The following is a 24,568-nucleotide window of genomic DNA, read 5'->3' on the forward strand; positions in this document are numbered from 1 at the left end:
TGAGAGTCAGAGAATAATAGTTAGCCAGTTAGCTTTGTTGTTTTATGCTGATATGTTTCCTAGAAGTTTTTATGCCTCTAGCATTTGCTGCCTTTTGTAATTTTTTGTAACCCTATGTATTTAATAAAGTAAAAAAATCTTTTTACCATGTTGGTTCATTGTCTATTGGGGACAAAGGTTCAGAATCCTGCCTACCCGTTCAGCAAGCTACCAAAAATCCTCATTGTGGACTAGTAACTTGAGGACTGAGACTTTAAGTAAAGAAAGTGCTCAGTGCGGACAAGGGATATAGTTAAGCCTAGAGGGTCTCAATGTCCCTGCACTGAGGCACTGGCTCTTACAGGGTGGTGGCAGTACTACCGAACAGGGATCTTTGAGGGCTCTAGGGTTCAGAACCAACAACTCTGAGCACCCCAAAACCCTGGGAGTGAGACCAAGTATACAAGACTCACTCCATGCTTGGTGCCATGACTACCACGTCATGGCTGCCTCTGCCACTGCTGTTACTCTTCCCCTCCAGCTACATCCCCTCCAGCTTCTCCTCTACATTCTGCTGGGCTGCCCCATTCCAACTGCTCTTCTGAAAGGCGCAGCAGCGAACCGAAAACAGGAAAGGGAAGACTGGACTGGGGGGCGGGGGTCATCCATGAGGGGCCAGGTAACACAACCGGTGACAATCAAGGCTAAAGACCACAAAGAGCGTCCCTCAAACCAGTCTAAATGAAATCACAACCTCTGCACAAGAAGTGTGATAGCAGAGGCTTGACGGGCACACCTTGCAAATGCTCCAGGGCGGGTTTCCCTGCTTCAAGAAGGGGGCTGGACTAAGTGACCTTTAAAGCCCCTTCTGACTCTAGAATTGTTTTTAGGGTTGCGAAAAAGGCATTTAAGGGCCCCTGAAGCTCTATGCAAAAGTGAGTTGGAAACAAGGAGGATTCATGTACACAGAACCTCATCTTGCTTTTAAGAGACCAGGTTTGATCTCTGTGTCTGAGCAAAGGACCAGAAGGAGGAAATATCTCTCCTCAACAGCTTCGCACATCACTGCCCCATCTGCGCCTCTGTTCAAGAGCTCTTTGCAGTATCTCAGTTCTGTTGAATGTGGGGGTGATGGACCAACATCTCCCCCTACAGCCCAGAGTCAGAAGAACAGGCATCCATTCATTGTAGAGCTAATCTGAAATGATTTTTGACTGCAGTTTTACTCTTTAACTGAGAGAGAGAGAGAAAGGTTGACAAAAAAAAACACAGAAGTTTGGAAGGGGAAGGGGAATAAATGTTCTGTTTAGTTTGTATGTGGGTGTGTGTGGGGAGAAGGGGAACACAGGAACATGCCCATGTATCCTTAGACAACCTAAGAAGCAGAAGTGATGGTGCAATGCTCATGTATTTTCTTTCTGCATTAATGGTGACCTCTGGTGGATGCAGTCACAGTGAAGGAATGGCTACACCCCTTGGAAAAAAAAAGACCTCTTGGGAGAACCAAATGGCCATCACAGTTCCAGCAGAGGTTCAAGAGCTCTTCAACTTTAGAGGAGAAGCAGTAGTGGCAAGCAGTGGATAGAAAAGAGTGCCACTCCTCACCAACCTATTGCCTAAGGCAACTGCATCAGTTGGCCTCATGGAAGGGCCGGCCCTGGAAGACCCAGAACCTATTTAAGAAATTTCAGGAAATGTGCAGTAAGACACAGAAATGTGTTGATGGGGAGACTCCATCCCAATTCCTTTAGCAACTTTCTATTGAATCCCTGCCCCGGAGAACCACCAAGCTCTCTGTCCCGCTCTTTGTTGATACCAGTCAAAAGTGCTGTATCAGCTACCATCATTGCTTTTCAGCTGCTGGCTAGAAGGCAGCATTCGTACAACTCAACTCTTTGACTGGGTTAGTTCAGATAATATTCAGTTCTTGAAGGAATCTCACCATGGGGAAGAATAAGAGTGACTTTTTTTTTGTCTCAGTACCTCATTAGACTGAACCACTGTGAGACATTCTACCAGTGCTATACCAAGCACTGCAGTAATAATCTGCTTCATCTTCAACCTGGGCATCCATGATGGTTAAATAGGCAATGGTCCCTGATTGGGAAGCAGTGAACCGATCCCTTCTCTCCTACTGTTGCTGCAGCGGTCACAAGTCACATAAGGAGGGCCCTGTCTGGCTCTCTGTTGGCTGCATGCAACGGCATACCAGGTTCCACCACTGCTCCTAGAGCAGGAGAGTTTCACAGTCTGGCCCAGACTGGGAGGCAGGCTGAGTCAACGTCGGTTGGGAATGGACACCTTGACAAGAAGGAAAGAGGGAAAGAAGCATGGCCTTTGTTCATTTTTTGGGCTCTCAGTTATCACTGAAGCAGAAATACAGAATGGAACTGCTGCTCTCTATCCATAAACCTCTGCAAGGTGGACCCTCTACTCCCTTACCTGAGTAGTAACTGAGAACTGCAAGGGCTAACAGAGCACAGGCTATGGGGAGTGTGATAAAGGAGCTCTGTGTAGCAGTGATTCTTTGGGAGCAACCAAAACCCAGGGGTCAGGTTGCTGGATTTAGGTGCAGGAGCAAAAGCAAATGAATGGTCAGACAGAAATTAAGAGACAGCAGACAGATTGAGGGTTGAGAATGCAGAGAGAGACAAGCAAGCTAGCTAGCTAGCTGCTTGTACGAGCTTTCTCACTGCCTTTTATTGAACATTGCAACATCACTTACATTCCGTTCCTAGATAGTGTGCCACATTAGAATCTCATACAGGGGCTTAGAACAATGGGTGCTTCTTCACAGAGTGCTGTATCAGCTATTGTCACACTTCGGCCTGAGAACTAGCACCCCTATCGGTTTGCCGTAACAAGGGGGAGATTTGCCTGCAATTGCCATATTATCAAGGCTTTCTGTGTGCTTCTGCTTAAACAGCACTAAAACACCACACTCTGCTTCGTGATGTAAACAGGTTATCGAAAAGGACCTTCCTGCTTTTCTTAAATGCCCAAGTATGGCCACCACGTGCAAATTTGCTCTGAGCTCATTGACTGTGCAGCAGATTTATTGACAGTGAAAGTCAATGACCGCTGGGACCACTTGCATAAAGAAGAGCCTTAAAAATACTGGAGATAGCTTGCTGCTTTGTTGTGAATTAAAATGAGACAAAACTCTCTCTCTCTCTCTCTCTCTCTCTCTCACACACACACACACACACACACACACACACACACACACACACTTTTCTCTCAATCTGCAGTCTGAATGGCAAAACAGAACCTGGGTGATGATGAGCCTGTTAAAGCATTGATCAAACTCAGCCCTCCAAGCATCTTGGTTGCCCTTTCTAGGGAGGAAGAGAGAAGGTTTTTGTCTCAGTTCCCCATCAGACTCTCTCACTGTGGTACGTGTTACCATACCAGGCGCCACAGTAATAATCAGCCTCCTCTTCAGGTTGAGTGTTAGTGATGGTTAAGAAGCCGTTGGTCCCAGAGGCAGAGGCCGTGAACCGATCCGGGATGCCAGTTCCCCTGCTGCTGCAACCATTACAATGCACATAGCGAGGGGCCTGACCAGCTCTCTGTTGATACCAATAAAAAGTGCTGTACCAGCTACTATCGCTGTTTCTAGAGCAGGAGAGTTTCGTTGTTCGTCCCGCAGAAACAGCCTCTGAGACAGGCTGTGTCAAAGTGGCCTGAGAAGTGACACCTTGGCAAAAAGGAAAAAAAAAAACAGGATGCATTTACCAAATTCACTCTCTGTGCCTTCAAACGCATCACAAAATAGACACTTAATTTTTAATTACAAATATGCCATACAAACAGGTTTGTGGCTGCCCTGAATGAAGCTGGTTCTCCATCCCCTTACCTAAGCAGTAGCTGAGAAGTGCCAGGACAGACAGAGCCCAGGCCATGGTGGCACCAACACAACCTTCTGAAGCTAACAGAGAACTGGATGGGACTTTCTCTTCTGCATGCTTAAATATCTCAGAAGGGGTCCTGCATGCAAATTTGTTCTCTGCTCATTGGCTGTGCTAGGACTATGTATCCACCGAGAGTGCATTTGATCAGAAGCTGATGACCATAGAAACGATTGGTAGAAACATCAAACCACTCAGGTTTTGAACCTCATGGCTGTGCCCCAGCTACCATCACTCTTTCTAGAGCAGGAGAGTTTAGGTCAGGTCAGCAGAAGTATATTCATGTCAATATAATTCTTGACCACTGGGTAGATATCTTTCGGTTGCACTTCATAGTTGGACTTTGGGCATTTTGGGCATTTGGTGGGCCGCTGTGAGATACAGGAAGCTGGACTAGATGGGCCTATGGCCTGATCCAGTGGGACTGTTCTTATGTTCTTAAACTACAATTCCCAGGAGGCCTTGCAGGTCTCTTGTTATCTGGTGTGCTCCCTGGGGCATTTGGTGGGCCGCTGTGAGATACAGGAAGCTGGACTAAATGGGCCTATGGCCCAATCCAGTGGGGCTGTTCTTATGTTATGACTTTAACTTGGAGCACAGGAAGCATTTTTCAGTCGACCACAAGGGAGAGTGTCCCTGTCTGAGGTTGACCAGCCTGCAGTGGCGCTCAACTTCTAGCTGCCCCTCCTCTCATCATGCATCAAAGTGGGGTATTTAAGCCCTGTAGTTTGTTGCAAATGCTCCCCAATGCTTGCTCTGTCCCCCCCACCAGTCTGATTCCTGGCTATAGGGCCTCCATTTCCCTGACCATCGAGGCACTCGTGGAGAATGCCAGGAACCACATGGTGCCAGTTGCCATGGGAAGCCAAAGCAAGCATAATTTGGTGCCACGTGGTGGGGACAGGAACACCCTTTCTGGGATTGCTCGGTCACCAATCCCAGGCAATACTGCATGCAATTTTTATTTTTATTTTCCAGAGGGCAGCCACAGGGCAATGGGGAAGACCAAGATCAGTACTGTGGCTTGTGGTTAGCCCATTCCCCACATGTCGCAGTACTGATGAATATGATGCACACATAATCCAACTCTGTGGTTTGCCACAGAAGGGAAGTTGCCAGTGGATGTTTCCTCAAAGGCACGGTGGCCAACTCTGATTGAAGCTATTCCTGGAGGTATTTTTTTCTTTACGCATAATTCCTGGATGTCATAAGAACAGCCCTACTGGATCAGGCCATAGGCCCATTTAGTCCAGCTTTCTGTATCTCACAACGGCCCACCAAATGCCCCAGGGAGCACACCAGAAAACAAGAGACCTCATCCTGGTGCCCTCCCTTGCATCTGGCATTCTGACATGGCCCATTTCTAAAATCAGGAGGTTGCACATACACATCATGGCTTGTACCCCGTAATGGATCTTTCCTCCAGAAACTTGTCCAATCCCTTTTAAAGGTGTCCAGGCCAGACGCCATCACCACATCCTGTGGCAAGGAGTTCCACAGACCAACCACACGCCGAGTAAAGAACTATTTTCTTTTGTCTGTCCTAACTCTCCCAACACTCAATTTGAGTGGCTGTCCCCTGGTTCTGGTGTTGCGTGAGAGGGAAAAAGAGCATCTCTCTATCCACTCTGTCCATCCCCTGCATAATTTTGTATGTCTCAATCATGTCCCCCCTCAGGCGCCTCTTTTCTAGGCTGAAGAGGCCCAAACACCGTAGCCTTTCCTCATAAAGGAGGTGCCCCAGCCCAGTAATCATCTTAGTCTTTGCACAATAGAGGCTAACATTTTCTGAGATCCCAGGATGGGAATTTCCTGTTCCCATCCTTTGGCTCCCAGGCTCCCTTTACTCCTACACCCCCCTCTCATGGGCCCTACCTGCTCACTCAAAAACAAAGAGGAAGTATAGAGGTCAGTGGCAGGCTAGAGCATCTATGTCTAGCCCACCACTCTCTTCTGCTCCGCACTTCCTCTTCTGTTGCTCCTTCTCCTTTTGAAATCTGGGAGTGAAGGTGCACCAGTTGAGGAAAGTTGGTCCTGAGGCACACCTGAAGCAGATATTGCTGGACTATGATCATATATGGGCCAGCCCCTCTCACTAAAAGAATTCCAGATCCGCTCTTAAACAGTACATGTAATTTGCTTATGCAGCAGACTATGATGCATGTTGCTCTGTTCTGGTGCTTTTGACGTGGAGACTGGTGATCTAGAGCAGTGGTCTTCAACCTTTTTCATGGCATGACCCCAATCAATAAGTAAAGTACGATACAAATGGTGTCAAATCCTGTCAACTGTTACCCTGCACATGTCTGATCTCAGAAGCTAAGCAGGGTCAGGCCTGGTTAGTACTTGGATGGGAGACCGCTTGGGAATACCAGGTACTGTAGGCTTATACCATAGTCTTTCCAGACTGAAGGCTGCCAACCATCTCCCTATACTGAACACTATCTCCCGATCTTGTCTGATCTCGGAAGCTAAGCAGGGTCAGGCCTGGTTAGTATTTGGATGGGAGACCACTTGGGAATACCAGGTGCTGTAGGCTTACACCATAGTCTTTCGAGACTGAAGGTTGCCAACCAAAGTATGATTGATTCTGCCCCCTGCTACGACCCTATGAGTGCACTCCCTGCCCTCATTCCTGCCCACTACCCACGCTTGTTATGTCCTCCCACTACCACTCTAACCAAATATTCTTATTGGAGAGAGCAGGGAAAATTACCCTGAAGCCTGGCACTAGTGAAAAGTATTTTAGCACCATTACACCATCTTCTGGTACCTGAAGGGAAAAAACTAGATGCCTTCCCTTTACCTGATGGTGCTCGAGTCCAGTGGTCTTCAGTCTTTTTCATTCCCATAAGTTGCAAAACCCTACAATTGAGGCTTCAGCCCCCACTGGGGTCCCTACCCCACAGTTGAAGAACCCTGATCTAAAGAGACTGTCAGTTCCCTTGCCTGATTCAGAGAGCCTCTGGCACAGATAAATTCAGGTCTGCAACAAATCTTGCTTTTCAACCCTGGGGAGGAAGAGCGAAGGTTTTTGTCTCAGTTCCCCATTCAGTCGCACCTCTGTGGAACACAGTACGAGCACTATACCACATGACACAGTAATAATCGGCCTCGTCTTCAGGCTGGACGTTACCGATGGTTAAATAACCAACATTCCCAGAGCCAGAGGCTGTGAACCGATTTGGGATGCCTTCCCCTCTGCTGCCACAACCGTTGCAGTGCACAAAGCGAGGGGCCTGTCCAGCTCTCTGCTGGTTCCAGTAAATGGTGTTCACGTTACTGCTGACCGTGCAGGAGAGTGTGCTCGTTTGTCCGAGAGATGCAGACACGGAGGCCGGTTGAGTCAAAGTCGGCTGTGAACCAACACCTTGATGGACAAGACAAGCAAAAGCCATGAGCCTGGATTCATTTGTGGGGCTCTCAAAATATCACAAAACCCCTTCTGTGCCTATGAGACATGGTACAAACAGCTGTTCTTTTTCTCCCATGGGCTCTCTTACCTGAGGTGCCACTGAGAAATGCCAGGAACACACAGAGCCAAACCATGATGGGTTCTGGAAGGGGGCTTGACTCTCTGAAGCCAAGAGACTTGGAGGAGGAACTTTCTCCTTCCTTAAATGCCCAAGGGCCAAAGTTTGGCTTCCCCCCATGCAAATTAATTTTATGGTTATTGGCTCTGCTAGAACTTCACCTCTCTGTTGAGAATCCATGACATTCTCGCATGGGCCTCCTCCCGTGCAGTGGGCAGGACACCAGCCCAGGCAGTGGGCATGGTGATATAGCCAAAAAAACCGTCGGGGCCATGGTACAACATGGTACAACATTTGATTGAATAGAGGCATTTCAATGTGGTTTGTTTCATTGCATTCTGCATGAAATTACACATCGATTGATATATAGCATGATGGTATTTGAAAATACCAAGATTAAGAATCTGGCAAGTAGTGGTGTCTCTCTCTCACACACACACACACACACACACACACACACACACACACACACGGTGTGTGTCACCCAGCGCTGCCTGCACTCACCACACCCCTCTAGCAACACCACTGCATTCTTGCCAATTTAAAAAGCACATTTGTATCACAGAGATACTTTGAAATATGAGGAACGGCCCTTGATTTGGCCCACAAGGCCACAGTAGGATAACACATCCAAGGCGCAGGTTGATGAGAAGAGAAAGAAAATTGTGGTCTCACAAGTGATGCCAAGAACACCATTTTAGTCTGCAGTGTGGCACTAGTGCTACGTTCCCAGTGCGAGGCAGCAGGTGAGAAATTTTTTTTAATGCTTTATATAAAAAGCTAATAGCTAAATAAAAATGGAAGTGCAAAATTTTACTGAAGACCAAGACAGGTTCATGTTCCCTACCCAGATTTCAGCATCCACAGTTGTGGAAATTCAGTTGCCTAAGTCAATGGCAGAGTTGCAAGAGATAAGACACACCCAGTAACTGGAAAAGGAAGGATCATCACTCTGATTTGAGCCTTTGGAAAGCCTTAGCAGTTGGAGTCAACCACACTGAGCTAGGAGGGCACAACCTCTCTCTGGATCAAGGCAGCTACCCACGTTCTCTGCAGAAGTTGCAGTGCACTTTAGCTACGGTCAACCCAATCGGTGTTTTACAGTAGAGAAAGTTGTGCAGGAGTTGTTGGCAACCTTCAGTCTCGAAAGACCCTGGTATCGCGCTCTGAAAGGTGGTTCTGGAACAGTGTCTAGTGTGGCTGAAAAGGCCAATTTGGGAGTGACAATCCCTTCCACACCGGGAGCAAGTGCAGTCTGTCCCTGGTCTGTCTCCCTGGCTATGGGCCTTCCTTCTTTGCCTCTTTGCCTCAGCCTGTTGGCCAAGTGTCTCTTCAAACTGGAAGAGGCCATGCTGCACAGCCTGCCTCCAAGCGGGCCGCTCAGGGGCCAGGGTTTCCCACCTGTTGAGGTCCACTCCTAAGGCCTTCAGATCCTCTTGCAGATGTCCTTGTATCGCAGCTGTGGTCTACCTGTAGGGCGCTTTCCTTGCACAAGTTCTCCATAGAGGAGATCCTTTGGGATCCGCCCATCATCCATTCTCACAAGATGACCGAGCCAACACAGGTGTCTCTGTTTCAGCAGTGCATACATGCTGTGCAGGAGTAGTTGGGCTACATGCACTAGTGAGCCAACAGGAAAGAAGGTACCCATGTAGATTGAATATTCTTCTGCTTCAGTTCACACAGCACAGCTGCAGGAAATCCCTGTGGGTGCATAAATTCTGACACATGCGGGGAAGCTGGAGCAACAGCTCCCCCACATGGGCCAAGCTGGGGTAGCAGGCATCATACAAAATCCAGCTTGGAACCCACCATTGAGCGAGAGCCCTTCCCAAATGTACAGTAGGGAGGCAGAGCCAACCCATCTAGGAGACCAACTAAGACAATTGCCTCAGGCAGCAGATTGGCAGGGGATGCCCACCTCTCTGTGTTCTCTCCTGCTTTGAGAAAGGAAGTGAGCAGTAAGTGGAAGGCTCTCCTCCACACTTCTACATACCCTTCTCTTTTCCAATCAAGGCAGTGGGAGAAGGACTGGTGCTTTTCCAGGTAAGAGGGGAGCCTTTGGTGCATCAATCTCAGAGGCCAGGAGATATTGCAGAAGCCCTTAAAAAAGCTCATTAAGTGTAGACCAGCCAACCATTTTTGAGCCTCTGTCTACACGGCTTTTAAGAAAGTCAACTACTACAGATACACACTTCAGAACTAATTTTATTCCAAGTTGAAATGTGAACCGTTTCCACGTCATCAAGGCTCCATGATCTCCTCCATCAACTACTGCCTTGTAAATAAGGTTCTAGCTCTTACAAAGGCATAGGAACCGGCCAAGGCTCATTTTGCATCAGTTATTTTTGCCAGTTATTCTTAAAGCAATGAATTTTTCCCCCTCCCCAACAACACCCCAAGCAACTCTTTAAGTACAGGATTCTCATCAAAATGCTCCCAGGAAGTACAGCGTCACACTGGGAAGAGCAACAGGATTTCTTTGTGCAACCAATCCAGCAAATGACAAAAAGGGTCCCGACGGAAGACGCCTCTAAGTCTTCTTGTACTCGATCCTTTCCACTTTGACTTCCTCTCCAACTAGCCGATACACGTAAGTGACAACTGCCGAGGCCTGGATATCCATCAGGACAAACGAAGGGATGATATTTCTGGGAAGAGCAGGCAGGATATTTATATTAGGATTCTCACACTTTATTGCAAATACAGGTGGCCTCTGCATCCAGTATCCACTGATTCAGTATCTACAGATTCAGTTATTCCTGGTCCCCCCCCTCCGTTTGTGGCCCTTAACATTGTTTAAAGGCTTAAGTAGTAGTTGGCAACCGTCAGTCTCAAAAGACTATGGTGTAAGCCTACAGCACCCGGTATTCCCAGGCGGTCTCCCATCCAAGTACTAACCAGGCCTGACCCTGCTTAGCTTCCAAGATCAGACAAGATCGGGAGATAGTGTTCAGTATAGGGAGATGGTTGGCAACCTTCAGTCTGGAAAGACTATGGTAGAAGCCTACAGCACCCAGTATTCCCAGGCAGTCTCCCATCCAAGTACTAACCAGGCCTGATCCTGCTTAGCTTCCGAGATCAGACAAGATCGGGAGATAGTGTTCAGTATAGGGAGATAGTTGGCAACCTCCAGTCTCGAAAGACTATGGTGTAAGCCTACAGCACCCGGTATTCCCAGGCAGTCTCCCATCCAAGTACTAACCAGGCCTGATCCTGCTTAGCTTCCGAGATCAGACAAGATCGGGAGATAGTGTTCAGTATAGGGAGATAGTTGGCAACCTCCAGTCTCAAAAGACTATGGTGTAAGCCTACAGCACCCGGTATTCCCTGGCGGTCTCCCATCCAAGTACTAACCAGGCCTGACCCTGCTTAGCTTCCAAGATCAGATGAGATCAGGCATGAAAGACAATCAAAAGCTTACCATCTTGCATGCCGTTTAGTGTGGGAGAAAGGCTGGACATAAATAAAATGTTCCTTCTTTTTACAGGTCACTATAAGCATGCAAGCTTATAGTGACCTGTAAAAAGAAGGAACATTTTATAAGCATGCAAGCTTATAGTGACATGCAGGCAGCCTGAGTACTTGAAAAGAATAGATTGAACCCTAACAGGAAGCAGATACAGTTCCTCCATATCCACAATTACTGTTACCTGCAGGGGACCCTGGAACAGCTCCCCCCAATATGGGGGGGATACCTGTACTGATCTGAATTTGTGCACATGTGAACATTTCTCCCCAAGTGCTGACAACCTCAAGAACCTGTCAAGGCTAGAAAAGTCCACCTTTCCTGCCCTGTAGCTCCCCCCTCCTAGTTTGTTCATCCCTCCTCAATCAGTTTGGAATCAGGCGGGCCAGAAGCATGGATGTGGCCTCTCTGCACTTTCCAAGACCCATCAAGAGACGTGTAGGCAGGCAGGCATACAAACACACACCACCAGAAGTATTGGACTGACCTGTCTAAGGCATTGTAGGCTCCTGTAGCCGAGCCAGGGTTAATGTAGAACTTGTTCTCATACTCCAGTGCCTCAAATCGGTGCGTGTGCCCAGAAATTAGGATGTCCACGTTGAGCTGCCTCCGCAGAATTGCCAAGCTGGCCATGTCGCCCCAGGGAACTATTTGATGGCCATGAATCAACCCAATTCTGAACTGTCCGACCATGATTACTTTCTGCTCCGGGTAACTTAAACCCTAAGAAAACCAGTGTAACATTAACAGGTCATACTGACTGTGCTGCCAGTTCTATCAAATATACTCATTATACATTTCCAAGTCAAAACTTAAGAAACTTCCATATGCTCGTTACCAGGTCCCTTTAAGAGCTGCAAAGAAGGAAGCATTCTGCACCTTCTGTGCTCTAGTAACAGAGAAAAGCTGTTAGCACCAATCAGGCGCTAGCAGCCGATTGCCCCCTCCCCACCTCGTGCACCAAGGCTGAGGCTTGAGCCGCAACTGGTTCCTGCGGCTGGGGAGGCGGGACTAGAGCCCTGGCACGGAGCGCATGCCCCAGCCAGGCTCAGAGCTTTCCCGGCTGGCAACCCCGCCCGCCCGCCCTATTAACCAGTCTGGGATTAGCAGGTCGCTTTCTAGGGCCGGGTAGGAATTTTTTGCAGTCAACCTGATTGGCCTTGGTTGGCTGTTTTTTCGCCTACCTCAGACTGGCGAACAGGCAGTGTGGTTTAGGTTAGGCTGGGCTGGTCACTCCCAGTGTGGGCAGGGTACGTGCGGGGCTGGGTAGGTAGGGACTTGGCTTGGTGTCTATCCAAGGCAGCAGGGTGAGGGGTAAGTCTGAACAGCTCCCATGATGCCTGACCGGCTCCAGGAGGCAGGAAGGCGAACCCCTGGCCTGGACAGACAGGATGGTGCGGCTCGGCTGGCTACCCTGAAGTCCGGCTGCCTTGCCCCCTTTGGGGGTGGCGTTGAAGGACCTAAGCTGGCAATTGACGGCTGGGGTCTCGAACCAGGTGGTACGCCCAATGAGAATGTAGGGGGAGGCAGACGGCTAGGACCGTTTCCCCCATATTGCCCCGCACGATTGATGTTCAGAGTTATTGCCCTGCTGCAGTTAATGTTTAATAAAGTGGCCCATTTTCATCCAAGCCGAAGTCTGGTGTCTTTATTGCGGGTGTGGGGGTAAGTTGTATCTGCTGGACTTCTCTTCAATGAAGTATCCAAGGGTGCTAAAGCCTTTCCAGGGACAGGATCCATCCAACTTAGTAGTGTTGCCACTTCTGCCCCTTCTCCCACCCAAAGGAGAGACAGCTACATACCCTGCTAGTAGAATTAAAGCATTTTAGGAAGGTGGAGAAGCAGAAAGTGAAGCAAGTTATCTTGTACTGAGAGAGATCACCAGGCCATTGCGTTCAGTACTATTTACACCAGCGCTGGTCCTCCATATCTAACTGAAGCGGTTGGATTGGTAGGAGGTGCCCATCTCTATCCACCAACTTGCCTCTGTTCCTCCCCCCACCCTGGATTGGAGAATGAAGAGGGGGACAGAGAGGAAGAGGAAACATGGAGGGGTGGAGATTGCTTAGCTGGAACATTGAGAGGAGGAGGAGCAGAGGGCAGCAGTATTTGGTATGCCATACCAGGTGGTCTTGGACTACTCCTGGTTTACACTAACTGGCATTCTTTCAAAAGAACGTAAAAGCCTTTCTGGATCAGGCCCTTCTGGTCCAACTCCTGTATCTCACCAGGGAGCACTCAGGACAACAAGATCCCTACATCCTTTTGCCACTCCCTTGCACCTGGAGTTCAGAGACAGGCTCTTTCTAAAACCTGGAGATTGCATAAAGTCATCATGGCTTGTAACCTCTGATGGACTTTTCCTCCAAGAATTTCAGACAAGACATCCCTATCAGAAGATACTACTAGGGCACCTTCTTGGGACTCTCTACATGCCAAGCACATGATCAACTGCTGAGCTACAACATCATGCTTTATACAAAGCCAAACCCCATGGTTGATCTAGTCCAGGGTTGGTAGAGGTTCTCATCCAGAGCTCCTTCCCAGCCTTGCTAACCGAGATCTTCCCATCTTGAGATGCCAGGAAATGAAGCTAGGACCTTTTCTGTGTTCTACCATCAAGTTACAGTCCCTCCCCAGAAGTATGTCCACTAGAAGATACTGATCATACAATCAACCCAGGAATGGTCTAGCCTCTACCTCATCAAAGTCCCCTCTGACCACATGGACATCCCCAGCCAGCGTCTTCAGGTAGTCATAGCTCTCCTTGGTGCAGAGATTCCCAGTGCAGAGAATATGCTGGATCCTCCCAGGGACCAGGAGTTTTCGGAACTTGGCAGGGAGGTCACTGCATCGATGAGGGATGTGGAGATCTCCGATCACCAGTACCAGCTTATTGTAGCCCGGGGAGAGAAGGGAAACAAAATTAAGTTGAAAATGCCTACCACAAAAGGGTTGCTCTGAGGACAGCATCGAGATGGCACACATGAAGTCTTTGCACACTCAGAGAGCCAAACGCAGAAGGATTACTTACAGGCTGCTTTTCAACAAAAAACTAGATTCAGTGGGTGTGAACTGCAAGAGACTCCATTTGAACATCAGGAAGAAATTCTGGATGGTCAGGATGGTTTGGCAGTGGAACAGATTGCCAAGGGAGGTGGTGGCTTCTCCTTCACTAGGGATCTTCAGGCAGAAGATCAGCAGGTACCTGCTGGAGAAGCTCCAAGAGGATTTCCTGCTACAGGCAGAGGGTTGGACTAAATGACCTTATGGATTACTTCCAACTCTAGGATTCTATGAAAAAAGTAGTTCACAAAGGGGCCTAAATAGCCAAATCAATCAACTATGTCTACATGGAATTATGATTTCTCCAACACAGCCCTCTAGATTTTCTAGCCCCTTCTAATATTGGGAAATGTAGCATTCCCCAATAGCATCAACTCTGCTCTGCTTTGTACAGAGATAGCAATCGGAAGCCTTGCACTTCTGAGACCAAGTTTGCAAAACAATATGCTTTCGGAATTGAAGCAACTGGTTCATTCTGCCCCCAAACAAATCAAACAAACAATGCCTGAGATCTTTGCCATTGTTTTCTGAGCTGTTATCTTTCATGACTCCCCTTCAGCAAACACCGACTTGCAAGAATAGACTCACAGGGATCTTGTGAGCCAGTCACATGATGAAAGGAGAGTGCATGGGTGTATTTAACTACAGTGTATGTCTGTAGTGACCTGTAGTGACCACACATACAGTGTATGTCTACAGTGACCTTATGCGCTTAATGTTCCCATTTCAGAATTCACTTTGAATAATTATTGCATTTATATAGCTTTTGTAGCATGCAAGATGCTTTGCATTACCTTAAGATGCATTACCTTAAGATGCAGGCCTTATAAGTTAATAAAATGGAAGTTTCACCTTGTAAGTTAAGAAATTATGCCCATATTGCAGGTGGGGAAGACTGAGGCTAACAGCATGTGCATTGTTGAAGGCTGCATAGTGAGAAGCCATGACAGTGGCAAGATTCCAACTGGGGAGGTCCAAACTTACAGCTACAGTACACCGGCTCTAGTTCAACCAGGCCGTTCACAGGTACGGTATATTGGGAGCATGTCTACATTGGCAAAGGAAGGCAACTGGACTAGATTGAGCCTCCGTTCAATTAGGGAGACTCCCAGCTGCCTTGCTCCAACCCCACACTAACAGCAAGCCAGTATTTCATTTTGTCCTCCACACCAGTCCTGCAGAGTAGAACAGGCAAGGAGATAGCAGCAAGCCTGAAGCTACACAGAGCAGCCTAGAGTGGAACAGGATTTGGCCCTGAAATCTTACACCAGCAAATCAAGCTGTTCTAATCAAGGTATTTACAATATTTTTTTCCAGCCCTTTTTACATTTTACATCCATTTTTACATCCAGCTAGAACTTTACATTCTGGCTCCTGAGAGTTTGAAATATTTTTTTTTTCCCCAGCCATGCCTATGAACACAGAACTCTCCCTGCTACAGTAGCCAAAGGGCCATCTACCCTTACTCCATTGTCTCCCTTGTGCCTGTTTTCAGTTGCGGAGCACCCTCAGGGCAAGATGCACCTTCTCTTCAGTATTTCAGAAGTCACTGAGGCAACTGTTTTACTACAATCACTCCAGAGGGATGCTGGAACTCAGGAATACCCAAACAGGTGCAGTAGATGCCCTGCCTTTATAATAAAGTTTTCTTAGGAAACCATCTCCCCTCCCCTGCTTGGGATATCAGGGCATCACACTGAAACACACAACTCAATTTAAGAGTCTATCTGAGCATGTGCAGAGTGCATTTCTCTCCCTTCAGTGCTGCCACTAGGGGTTGCATCTCCTGGTATGGGAGGTCTTCTTGTCACCCCCACGATGGACTCCTCCCATGCAATGGGCAGATTAATGCTCTAGGCAGTGGGCATTCGTGTCGGCAACCTTCAGTCTCGAAAGACTCTGGTATTGCGCTCTGAATGGTGGTTCTGGAACAGCGTCTAGTGTGGCTGAAAAGGCCAATCCGGGAGTGACAATCCCTTCCACATCGGGAGCAAGTGCAGTCTGTCCCTGGTCTGTCTCCCTGGCTATGGGCATTCCTTCTTTGCCTCTTTGCCTCAGACTGTTGGCCAAGTGTCTCTTCAAACTGGAAGAGGCCATGCTGCACAGCCTGCCTCCAAGCGGGCCACTCAGAGGCCAGGGTTTCCCACTTGTTGAGGTCCGCTCCTAAGGCCTTCAGATCCCTCTTGCAGATGTCCTTGTACCGCAGCTGTGGTCTACCTGTAGGGCGCTTTCCCTGCACGAGTTCTCCATAGAGGAGATCCTTTGGGATCCGGCCATCATCCATTCTCACAACATGACCGAGCCAACGCAGGCATCTTTGTTTCAGCAGTGCATACATGCTAGGGATTCCAGCTCGTTCCAGGACTGTGTTGTTTGGAACTTTGTCCTGCCAGGTGATGCCGAGGATGCGTCGGAGGCAGCGCATGTGGAAAGCATTCAGCAGTGGGCATAGTGATACACCAATATCCCACCCCACTTTTTTTTTTTTTTTGCTGTAACTTTTGATAGAACTTTTTGGTATTTCAGTGTGGTTTGTTCCATTGCATTCTGCATGAAATTGCTCATTGAATGATATATACCGTTATGGTATTATTTGAAAATATCAAGATTTTAAAAATTTTGGGCCAGTAGTGGTGTCACCCCTCCGCCCCATACAGGTCACCCAGTGTAGCCCACACCTCCCTAGCAATGCCACTGTCTCCCTTGAACCATTGCCCAGTCAATTCACAGGACAGGGAGGAGGAGGACTCCCAGATGGGTAAGTCCACTTTCCAGAAAAGCTCAAGTCCCAGCACCTCTCTTTTAAAAAAAATAGAACCATCCACCAACACTTTTCAGACCAAAGCACAGGGAACCAGTTGGGGCTTCTCTCCACATGGAAAATACTTTGCATGTACTCAGAGGTACTCTTTGTTATTACTTAACATACCTGAGATCTGAGCCCAGGTGCTGAAAACCAATTCTAAAGCAGATAATATCAAGAAGCCTTGCCTAAAATTCATTCCCAATTCAAATTGCAGCACAACACACTCCAAGGGTTCTCGATGGAAAGAAAGAGCTCTGCAAAGCAACCCCTGGGTCCTTTTCTTTTACTCACCATGTTCCTACAGTCCTCCTTCCTCTCTGCTCCAGTAAGCCGCAGAACACTCTAACCCTGCTCAGTCCCAAAGCAAATTCTCCAGCAGCTGTTGAGGGTCAGACTTACAGCTTTGTAGAGTAGCTGACACATGTGCAAGCTGCAGACCTGAAGCCACTGCCCTTTGCCCTTACCTTCTCCATTTTGCATTCCTTGCTGTATTGGGGGGGGGGGGGCTGATCCTGAAAGCTCTTTTGCAAGAGGCATCATTGCAACAAGGAGCCTGGCTCGCTAAGACTGAGCTCCAGAATTGTTGGCCAGTATTAAGGCTGCAAGCCTATGTATGCCTCCCTGGGAGTGAGCCCCACTGAACACTGTGGGACTTCCTTATGAGTAAATGTATACAGGAGCAAGCCATGCAGTAGCCAGCATTTGCACACAACTTGGGAGTAAGGCCCATTGAAATCCCTGGAAGTTGTTTCCAAGTAAGCATCCATCAGATCAAGGCCCTGGCCTGATCCAGTGGGGCTGTTCTTATGTTCTTATGCTAATTCCACACCTAATTGACACTTATTACACACACACACACACACACAAGCATTGCCACCTTTCTTTCCATAAGGGCTCCTACAGGCAGGTAGAATTCCAACAGTTCAAGCTTTCCCCAAGCTTGGGGTGGTGACAGCCATGGGGCTGGTGTTTGCCACTTGCACAGTGATTTAAAGGCATAGGAGCCTTGCAAAAAAAAAAAAAAGCTGGTGACCCAATCCTGGTCTCCAACATGTAGGAAACAGCTGACTTTCAGATCATATCTCCATGGTACCATCTGTTGAGAATATGAGGTCCTTGCCTTGTTCACTGCAACTTGGTTGTGAGTTATTATGTTTTTAAAAGGTTGTTTTCACCTGAGTAAGTTCAGTGTTCCTTTCAGAACAACCCGATCTCTCTCAGGAGGACAACTATAAATGCAGCAGAAAGATGATATCTTTGTTTCCGGGTGACAGAATGAGAAAACAATGGTTCAAAACAAAGACTAAATAAAATGAGACCCAGAAAGTTACATTTTCCCATTGTCTGAGGTCCAAGTTAAATGGGGGGGGAGTGTTGACAAACCTAGTATTGGCAACCTTCAGTCTCGAAAGACTCTGGTATCGCGCTCTGAAAGGTGGTTCTGGTACAGCGTCTAGTGTGGCTGAAAAGGCCAATCCGGGAGTGACAATCCCTTCCGCACGGGGAGCAAGTGCAGTCTGTCCCTGGTCTGTCTCCCTGGCTATGGGCCTTCCTAGATGAATAAAATTGTCAAGGCACACCATCAGTTTGTTGACAATCAACAAGGCACACCATGCTGCTGGTGGGGGGGGTTCACATCCCTCATAGGCCCTACTAATAAATGATCAAACACCCCCCCCACACACACACACACACACACACAAACACAAATTCCCATGGCACACCTGTGGACCAGGTTGAAATTTGCTGGATTAATTGTATACTCTTACTTTTAAAAGCAGAGATGTGTCTGTGTGGTGTGCACTTTGTAAACGGTGGTTGTGAGGGTAGGTGCAGACAGAATTAATTGCTACTTGGTGGTGGCCAGAATAATGGGTTAACTGTATGCTCTTAAAACACGCATGCTTGTGTGCTTCATAGAAGGTGGAAAATGGAGATGAATTGCTGATGTGAGATGGGGGTCATGCCCTGTGTGTGCTCGCACCAGGGCCACACTGGAGCATGAGAATTGAGGGGGGGGGGCATACTGTGTACATCCATCCATGCGGCCCTCATGCCAAAACATTTGCCTGTCCCACCTTTAAGTACTTCTCCCCATTTCCCGATGCCTGGGAGGACTTGTGTCCTAACACAAAGGTCATGCCGTAACCTTTCTGAGTGTCTGCACGTGTTTGGCTTCCGTGCCAGCCACCTGCAAACATTGCTAAGTGAAGCTCACTTCCTGCAAAGTGAGTTTTGTTTCACTTCCCCCATGCGGTTGTGTTCTTGCTTACCAGAAATGGGACACTATTGCCAGATACGCAATAATTTCAGGCCCTGTCCTTTGCTAGAAGCTTGCAGTCGGCTTAGGTATCAGAGCTGGACAAACCGGGGTCCAGCTGAGGTCCTCTTCTGTGAGTTCAAATGTTACGTAATGTTCTTTGGTTGCGCTGCTTTTCAAAGAGCAGCAATGGACCCCTGCATCAACTCCAGCTGTAACATATTTCCCCAGGGCTCCACAGCAGAATTTTATCAGGGGATATGGTACAAAATTTCTTCTGGGCCCAGTGGTGTCACTAGGGTGTCCCTCCCAATGAGGGAGGCCAGCGTGTCTCCCCCATGATGGACCTCCTCCTGTGCAGTGGGCGGGGCAAAACCCAGGCCAGTGAGCATGGTGCCCCACCCCCCACTGGTTTTTTTGGCTATACCTTTTGATCGAATAGAGATATTTCAACGTGATTTGCTTCATTGCATTCTGCATGAAATGATGCATTGAATGATATATAACATGCTGGTATTATTTGAAAATACCAAGATTTTGGCTAGTAGTTGTGTCACCCCCCCCAATGCGCATCACCCAGTGCGACTTGCACACCCTGCACCTTGCTAACGAAACCACTGTTTGGGCCCCTTCTCTTCATTATTCATTCCCCCTGGGCTTGATCTGCCCATCCCCTTTGGCTCCCAGGTTCCTTTTTGAACCCCGGATCCAGGTACAACGTACCCCCTGCACTCCCCTCTAAGAGGCCCTGTATTTCCCTTCCATATTGTCCACAGCCTGTATGGCAGAGATAGTTTTTGATGTTCCCATTCCCTTTTTTCCCTCCCGCTCAATGAATCACAGTTGCCAGTTTACAACCCACAGAAAATAACGTAACCTTTGCTCTCCCACAAGGCAGTACAAAGCCTTGGACAGACTTCATGCATCAGGTGTAGCGGGTGCTTGGACCCCAGTATATTATCCCTTTGCTCATCTCCATTCCATCTGGATATACAGACACAAAACACTTTCTCAAACCACAGTGACTTCGTTTTCTCATTTATTGGTTTCAAAACTCAGCCAAAAGCAACCACAGGTCAGAAGCACAGGCACTAGCAAGTTTGTTTTTTAAAAGATGGTGTCTTTTAAATGAGACCCTATCCCCAGAGGGCTCACGACCCCCCAAAAAAAGATGCCGAAAAAACACCAGCAAACAGTCACTGGAAAAGATTCTATGCTGGGGATGAATAGAGACAGTGGATCTCACCTTGCTAAATATAAGAGAACCTTCGCTTTAAAAGTGCCTCTTAACTCATTTAACGGGGATATGAATAAAGGGTGCCAAACAGCTGAATTACCCTAATTGGAGCAAACAGTACATTTAAAAGGTGGAAGACGATGTACAAAAAAGTTTGCCAAGAACTGGTTATGTTTTTTGGGGGGTGATTGCATTCACCTGAACAGCTACCGCTTTGAGAATTTAAAGCTCAACAGTTTGCCCTTCTAAATATGCTTGAAACCCATTGAAAACAACGGCACTTTGGCCTAATGCTATCAGGCCCGACGCTGGTGTTCTGCTAGCACCACTGGCCCGACTGTCAGGAAAAGTGTCATAAGGCACTTTTGCACCAGAGATGCAAGCGCGCCCCCCCGACGCTGGGCCCAGCGGCAGTCGGTGCAGGGCAGCAACGCCGGAGGATGAACTGCAAGGGCTCCTGGTGGTGAGTTTTACCACCAGCAGCAGGGCATTTTGGGGTGTGGGAGGGCAGGGATGGGGCAGAACTGAACAGGGAGAGGGGAGGGGAGAGGAGGGGAGGAGCGGGCCCAGGAGGGGGGCAGAGACAGTGGCAGGCTCTGCCACCATACCCTATCCCCCTCCCAAACTGTTTAATACAGCAACTGTTACCCTGCACATGCCTGATCTTGGAAGCTAAGCAGGGTCAGGCCTGGTTGGTACATGGATGGGAGACCGCCTGGGAATACCGGGTGCTGTAGGCTTATACCATAGTCTTTCGAGACTGAAGGTTGCCAACCATCTCCCTATACTGAACACTATCTCCCGATCTTGTCTGATCTCAGAAGCTAAGCAGGGTCAGGCCTGGTTAGTACTTGGATGGGAGACCGCCTGGGAATACTGGCTGCTGTAGGCTTCTACCATAGTCTTTCGAGACTGAAGGTTGCCAACCCTTCCCAAACTAGGAAACCCAACATGGATCCCTTCAATCCTGCACCTGCTCAATAGCGGGCACAGATCCAAGCAGACCCATTGAAGCTGCCTGGTCACTACACGGGATAAGGGAATGTAAATTCCCTTACCCCAAGGAGACCTAGCGCTGCTTTCCTGCCCCACTGGATGAAGCAGTCACCAATTAGTTGCCGCTGCAGCCCAGGGCGCTAGGGAAGTTTAGGATTGGGTTTTTACTCCTAAGTAGACATGCCTAGGATTGCACTGGAAAGGCATGATGGAGGGATATGAGTTCCTGCCACACATTTCTTTCCATGTCTTTTCCAACCTTCACACTGTACATGGGAACTGTAAATCCCAATTAAAAGTGAACATATAATTCCTGGATTGACAAGTGAGCCTTTTGGGTTTGCCTGAAATACTTTTTTCTTTCTGATCTGAAAGTCCTGCACCCGATGGGAAGAGGCTGCTTGTGGTTTGGACAGGCACTCTGCACATGCTTCTGGTGTTCTCAGGCTCCCTGGAAAGATGCAAAAGGTGTTTTGGGGCTCTTCTCTGGCGAGTCCAGCATCATCTGAGTCCTGCAAGTAAAATAAATAGAAACCTCAATTCTGGATTTTGCTTATAAGGTCAATAAGACCTGCATAAGAGGGGACCTGCTTTGGATCAAGCCAAAGGCCCATCTAACAGCCCAATCCTAGCCACACTTTCCTCGGAGTAAGTCCCATTAACTCTAAGGGGACTTACGTCTGAGTAGACATGCATAGAATTGGGCTGTAAATTAGCATCTACTGGCCAACATTATTCCCCTGGGAACATTAGATGCAAAAGATAAAAGCAGCAGCCCTCCCCATTAGTATATCCTCCAGCAATTGATATTTAGAAGTATACTGTTATTGAGTTCTTGTTGGCATCCTTCAGTCTCGGAAGACTATGGTGTCACGCTCTGAATGGTGGTTCTGGAACAGAGTGTCCTCTCCAGTGTGCGAAGCCTGGGTAAAGTAGGTATGGAGGATAGGCTGTTACCCATGCAGCAAATCCCCCCTCTCCACGTCGCTGAAATGGTCCAATGGAAAGGCAGAGGCCAATACGGTTGGTTCCAGCGGCGTCGCAGGAGTTTCCAGAACGTGACTGTGTTCAGCCATGAACGGCCTCAGGGACTCCGGCTCCGGATTTTGCCTCGAGGTTGACTCCTGAAGCCTTTTCCATAACTGGATGTAGCCACAGGGCAGTGGAGGTTTGGGATCAGAGTTTTCCTTCCCTCAGATGAGCTGCCTTCCCAGGCTATCGAGTCCCATCTACCCAGTGGCTGTTTAGTCGCCTCTTACGTACGACAAGTACAGCCAAACTGAGGGCCTATTCTTATGGATGTTTCATTTAGCTACCATAGCACAGAAGAGATCTAAATCCATCTTCCCATAGTGGCCATTCAGATGCCTCTGGGAAGGTGACAAGCAGGAGAGGAAGGCCACAAGATGGCCCTCCTTCACTGTTGCCACCTGCATATCTACTCTTAAGTAAGCCTCAAAGAGTTCAATGGGTGTTAATTCCATGTAAGTGCATATAAGATTGTAGCCTGCCTTTGCATCAGGAGGCTTCTATATAGCCATCATGATAGACCATTGATAGATTTGTCCTCCACTGAATTTGTCAAGTCCTCTTTTAATACCATCTCAGCTGGCACCATATCTTGTAGGCAGTGAAGTCCATAAGTTAATTAGATACTTTCCCAATCATTATTTTATTTGGTGATTTTGATCTCCCTTTTTGGGATGTTGGTACCCAAAGCAGCTTGGAAAAAGGAAAAAGAAAATAACAGCCATGCACAATAAATACATTAACTTACCAAACTTACCAACTTAACAAAAGAAAACTCAACCAGGCCATCAGTGTGGCTCCCACACAGGACAGGTGTCGTTAGGCAGCTCTGGGAGGTGGAGAAGACAATCCAGGTAGAGGATGCTTTCACCTGCCTCCATCTCGACTTCCAGCTGCACAGTGTGTGCAATGGTGCACTCCGCACTCTGTCCCCGATCTACGGCCCACATTTTATGCTCCGTGAAAAAGCAGCCTGGCATAGAAGAGAGGGAAAGAAACTTTGATCCAAGTTCTCCACGCCATGTGTCATTTTCTAAACTTCTCCATGTTTCTCCCCCCATCCATAGACACATAGAACTAGGAAGTCTCCAAACACTCTAAGCCACTTGTTCCCAAACTGACCTGGGTCCAGTGGTGTCACTAGGGAGGTACGGGGGTGCAGGCTGCATCAGTGACATGCAGGGGAGGGTGACACCACTAAAATTGCTAAAATTGTGGGTTTTTAGGAATAATACTGTCATGTTATATATCATTCAATGTGCAATTTCATGCAGAATACAATGAAACAAACCATGTTGAAATATCTCTATTCTATCAAATGTTATAGCCAAAAAAGCCAGTGAGGCAGGGCGATGGTGTGTTGGCCCGCCCATTGTATGGGAGGAGGTCCATCACGGGGGCTTCCCACATGGGGCGACGCAAACCCTAGTGACTCCACAGCCTGGGTCCTGATTCTCCCTGCATGACACTCCCTTCTTCCCTGTTCAGCCAGCTGCTGCCATCTTGGATCTCGCAAAATCTTGTGAGATCCAAGATGGTGGCACTCAAAATGCGCAAGATTTTGTGAGATCCAAGATGGCGTTGCCCAGGGGAACAGGTAGAAGGGGCCACTGGGAACATCCCATGGCACCCCTGTGAGCGTGACAGAGCTCCCTAAGACATTGTGACACACACTTTAGGAACCCCTGCTCTAAACTTTCTTCAGAGGGATACAAACCATGGATCATTTTTGCTTGGATCAGGGGAAACGCCATCAGTCTGTTGCCTGAGGCAACGGTTTCAGCTGACCTCATAGAGAAGCCAGCCCTGCCCTTCAGCCTACCACCTGCAACCCATGCCTGAGAACCTCAAAGAGCTTTTCCTTGCACATTCCCATGAGATTGTAGCATCGTACTCTGCTCGCTGCTTCCGTAAGACAGGCAGTAATAATCGGCCTCATCTTCTGCTTGAACGTCGGAGATGGTTAAGGTGGCGGAATTGGATGTGCTGTCAATGGACCCTGAGAACCTCTCTGGGATTCCCGTGGGCCTGTGGTTGAAGGCATACATCACTAGCCTTGGGGAGCTGCCGGTTTTCTGTTGATACCAAGAGACGTCATAGCTTGCGATGTTCCCGCTGCTCCGGGAGCAGGAGATCTTGATGGTGTCTCCAAGTGGTGCTGATACTGAGAACGGCTGAGTCAGGATGAACTGGGCCAAAGTCCCTGTAAGAAAGGCAAGAAAAGATCTGAGTTCCCTCAAGTGATGATGATGATGATGATGATGATGATGATGATGATGAAT

General features: G+C 48.1%; 1 protein-coding gene, 1 pseudogene and 1 gene segment (V, D, J or C); all 3 read right to left on the bottom strand.

The window, feature by feature from the left end:
• Positions 1 to 9,854: 9,854 nt before the first annotated feature.
• LOC136634463 (vacuolar protein sorting-associated protein 29-like) lies at positions 9,855 to 17,237 on the bottom strand. Its single transcript, XM_066609972.1, has 4 exons — positions 17,229 to 17,237; positions 13,593 to 13,784; positions 11,380 to 11,615; positions 9,855 to 10,074 (listed from the first exon to the last, which is right to left on the bottom strand). The coding sequence occupies exons 1-4, from the start codon at positions 17,235 to 17,237 to the stop codon at positions 9,957 to 9,959; spliced, it is 555 nt and encodes a 184-aa protein (XP_066466069.1). The 3' UTR covers positions 9,855 to 9,956.
• Positions 10,580 to 10,702, bottom strand: LOC136634776 (5S ribosomal RNA; annotated as a pseudogene).
• Positions 17,238 to 24,133: 6,896 nt separating the features above from the next.
• LOC136634464 (immunoglobulin lambda variable 6-57-like) overlaps positions 24,134 to 24,568 on the bottom strand; it is a 1,477-nt gene continuing 1,042 nt past the window's right edge. Inside the window, 1 exon segment of the V gene segment in view lies at positions 24,134 to 24,489. Within this exon segment, the coding sequence occupies positions 24,134 to 24,489 (356 nt within the window).

This window comes from Tiliqua scincoides, chromosome 14, assembly GCF_035046505.1.
Source record: "Tiliqua scincoides isolate rTilSci1 chromosome 14, rTilSci1.hap2, whole genome shotgun sequence".
NCBI lineage: Eukaryota > Metazoa > Chordata > Lepidosauria > Squamata > Scincidae > Tiliqua > Tiliqua scincoides.

Excerpts from the sequence above, each read along its gene's own strand:
- LOC136634463 (XM_066609972.1), bottom strand. Across the intron at positions 11,616-13,592 it reads TCAGAGGGGACTTTGATGAG|GGTTTAAGTTACCCGGAGCA; the intron begins GTAGAGGCTAGA and ends TGGTTTTCTTAG. Across the intron at positions 10,075-11,379 it reads GCCTACAATGCCTTAGACAG|AAATATCATCCCTTCGTTTG; the intron begins GTCAGTCCAATA and ends TGCTCTTCCCAG.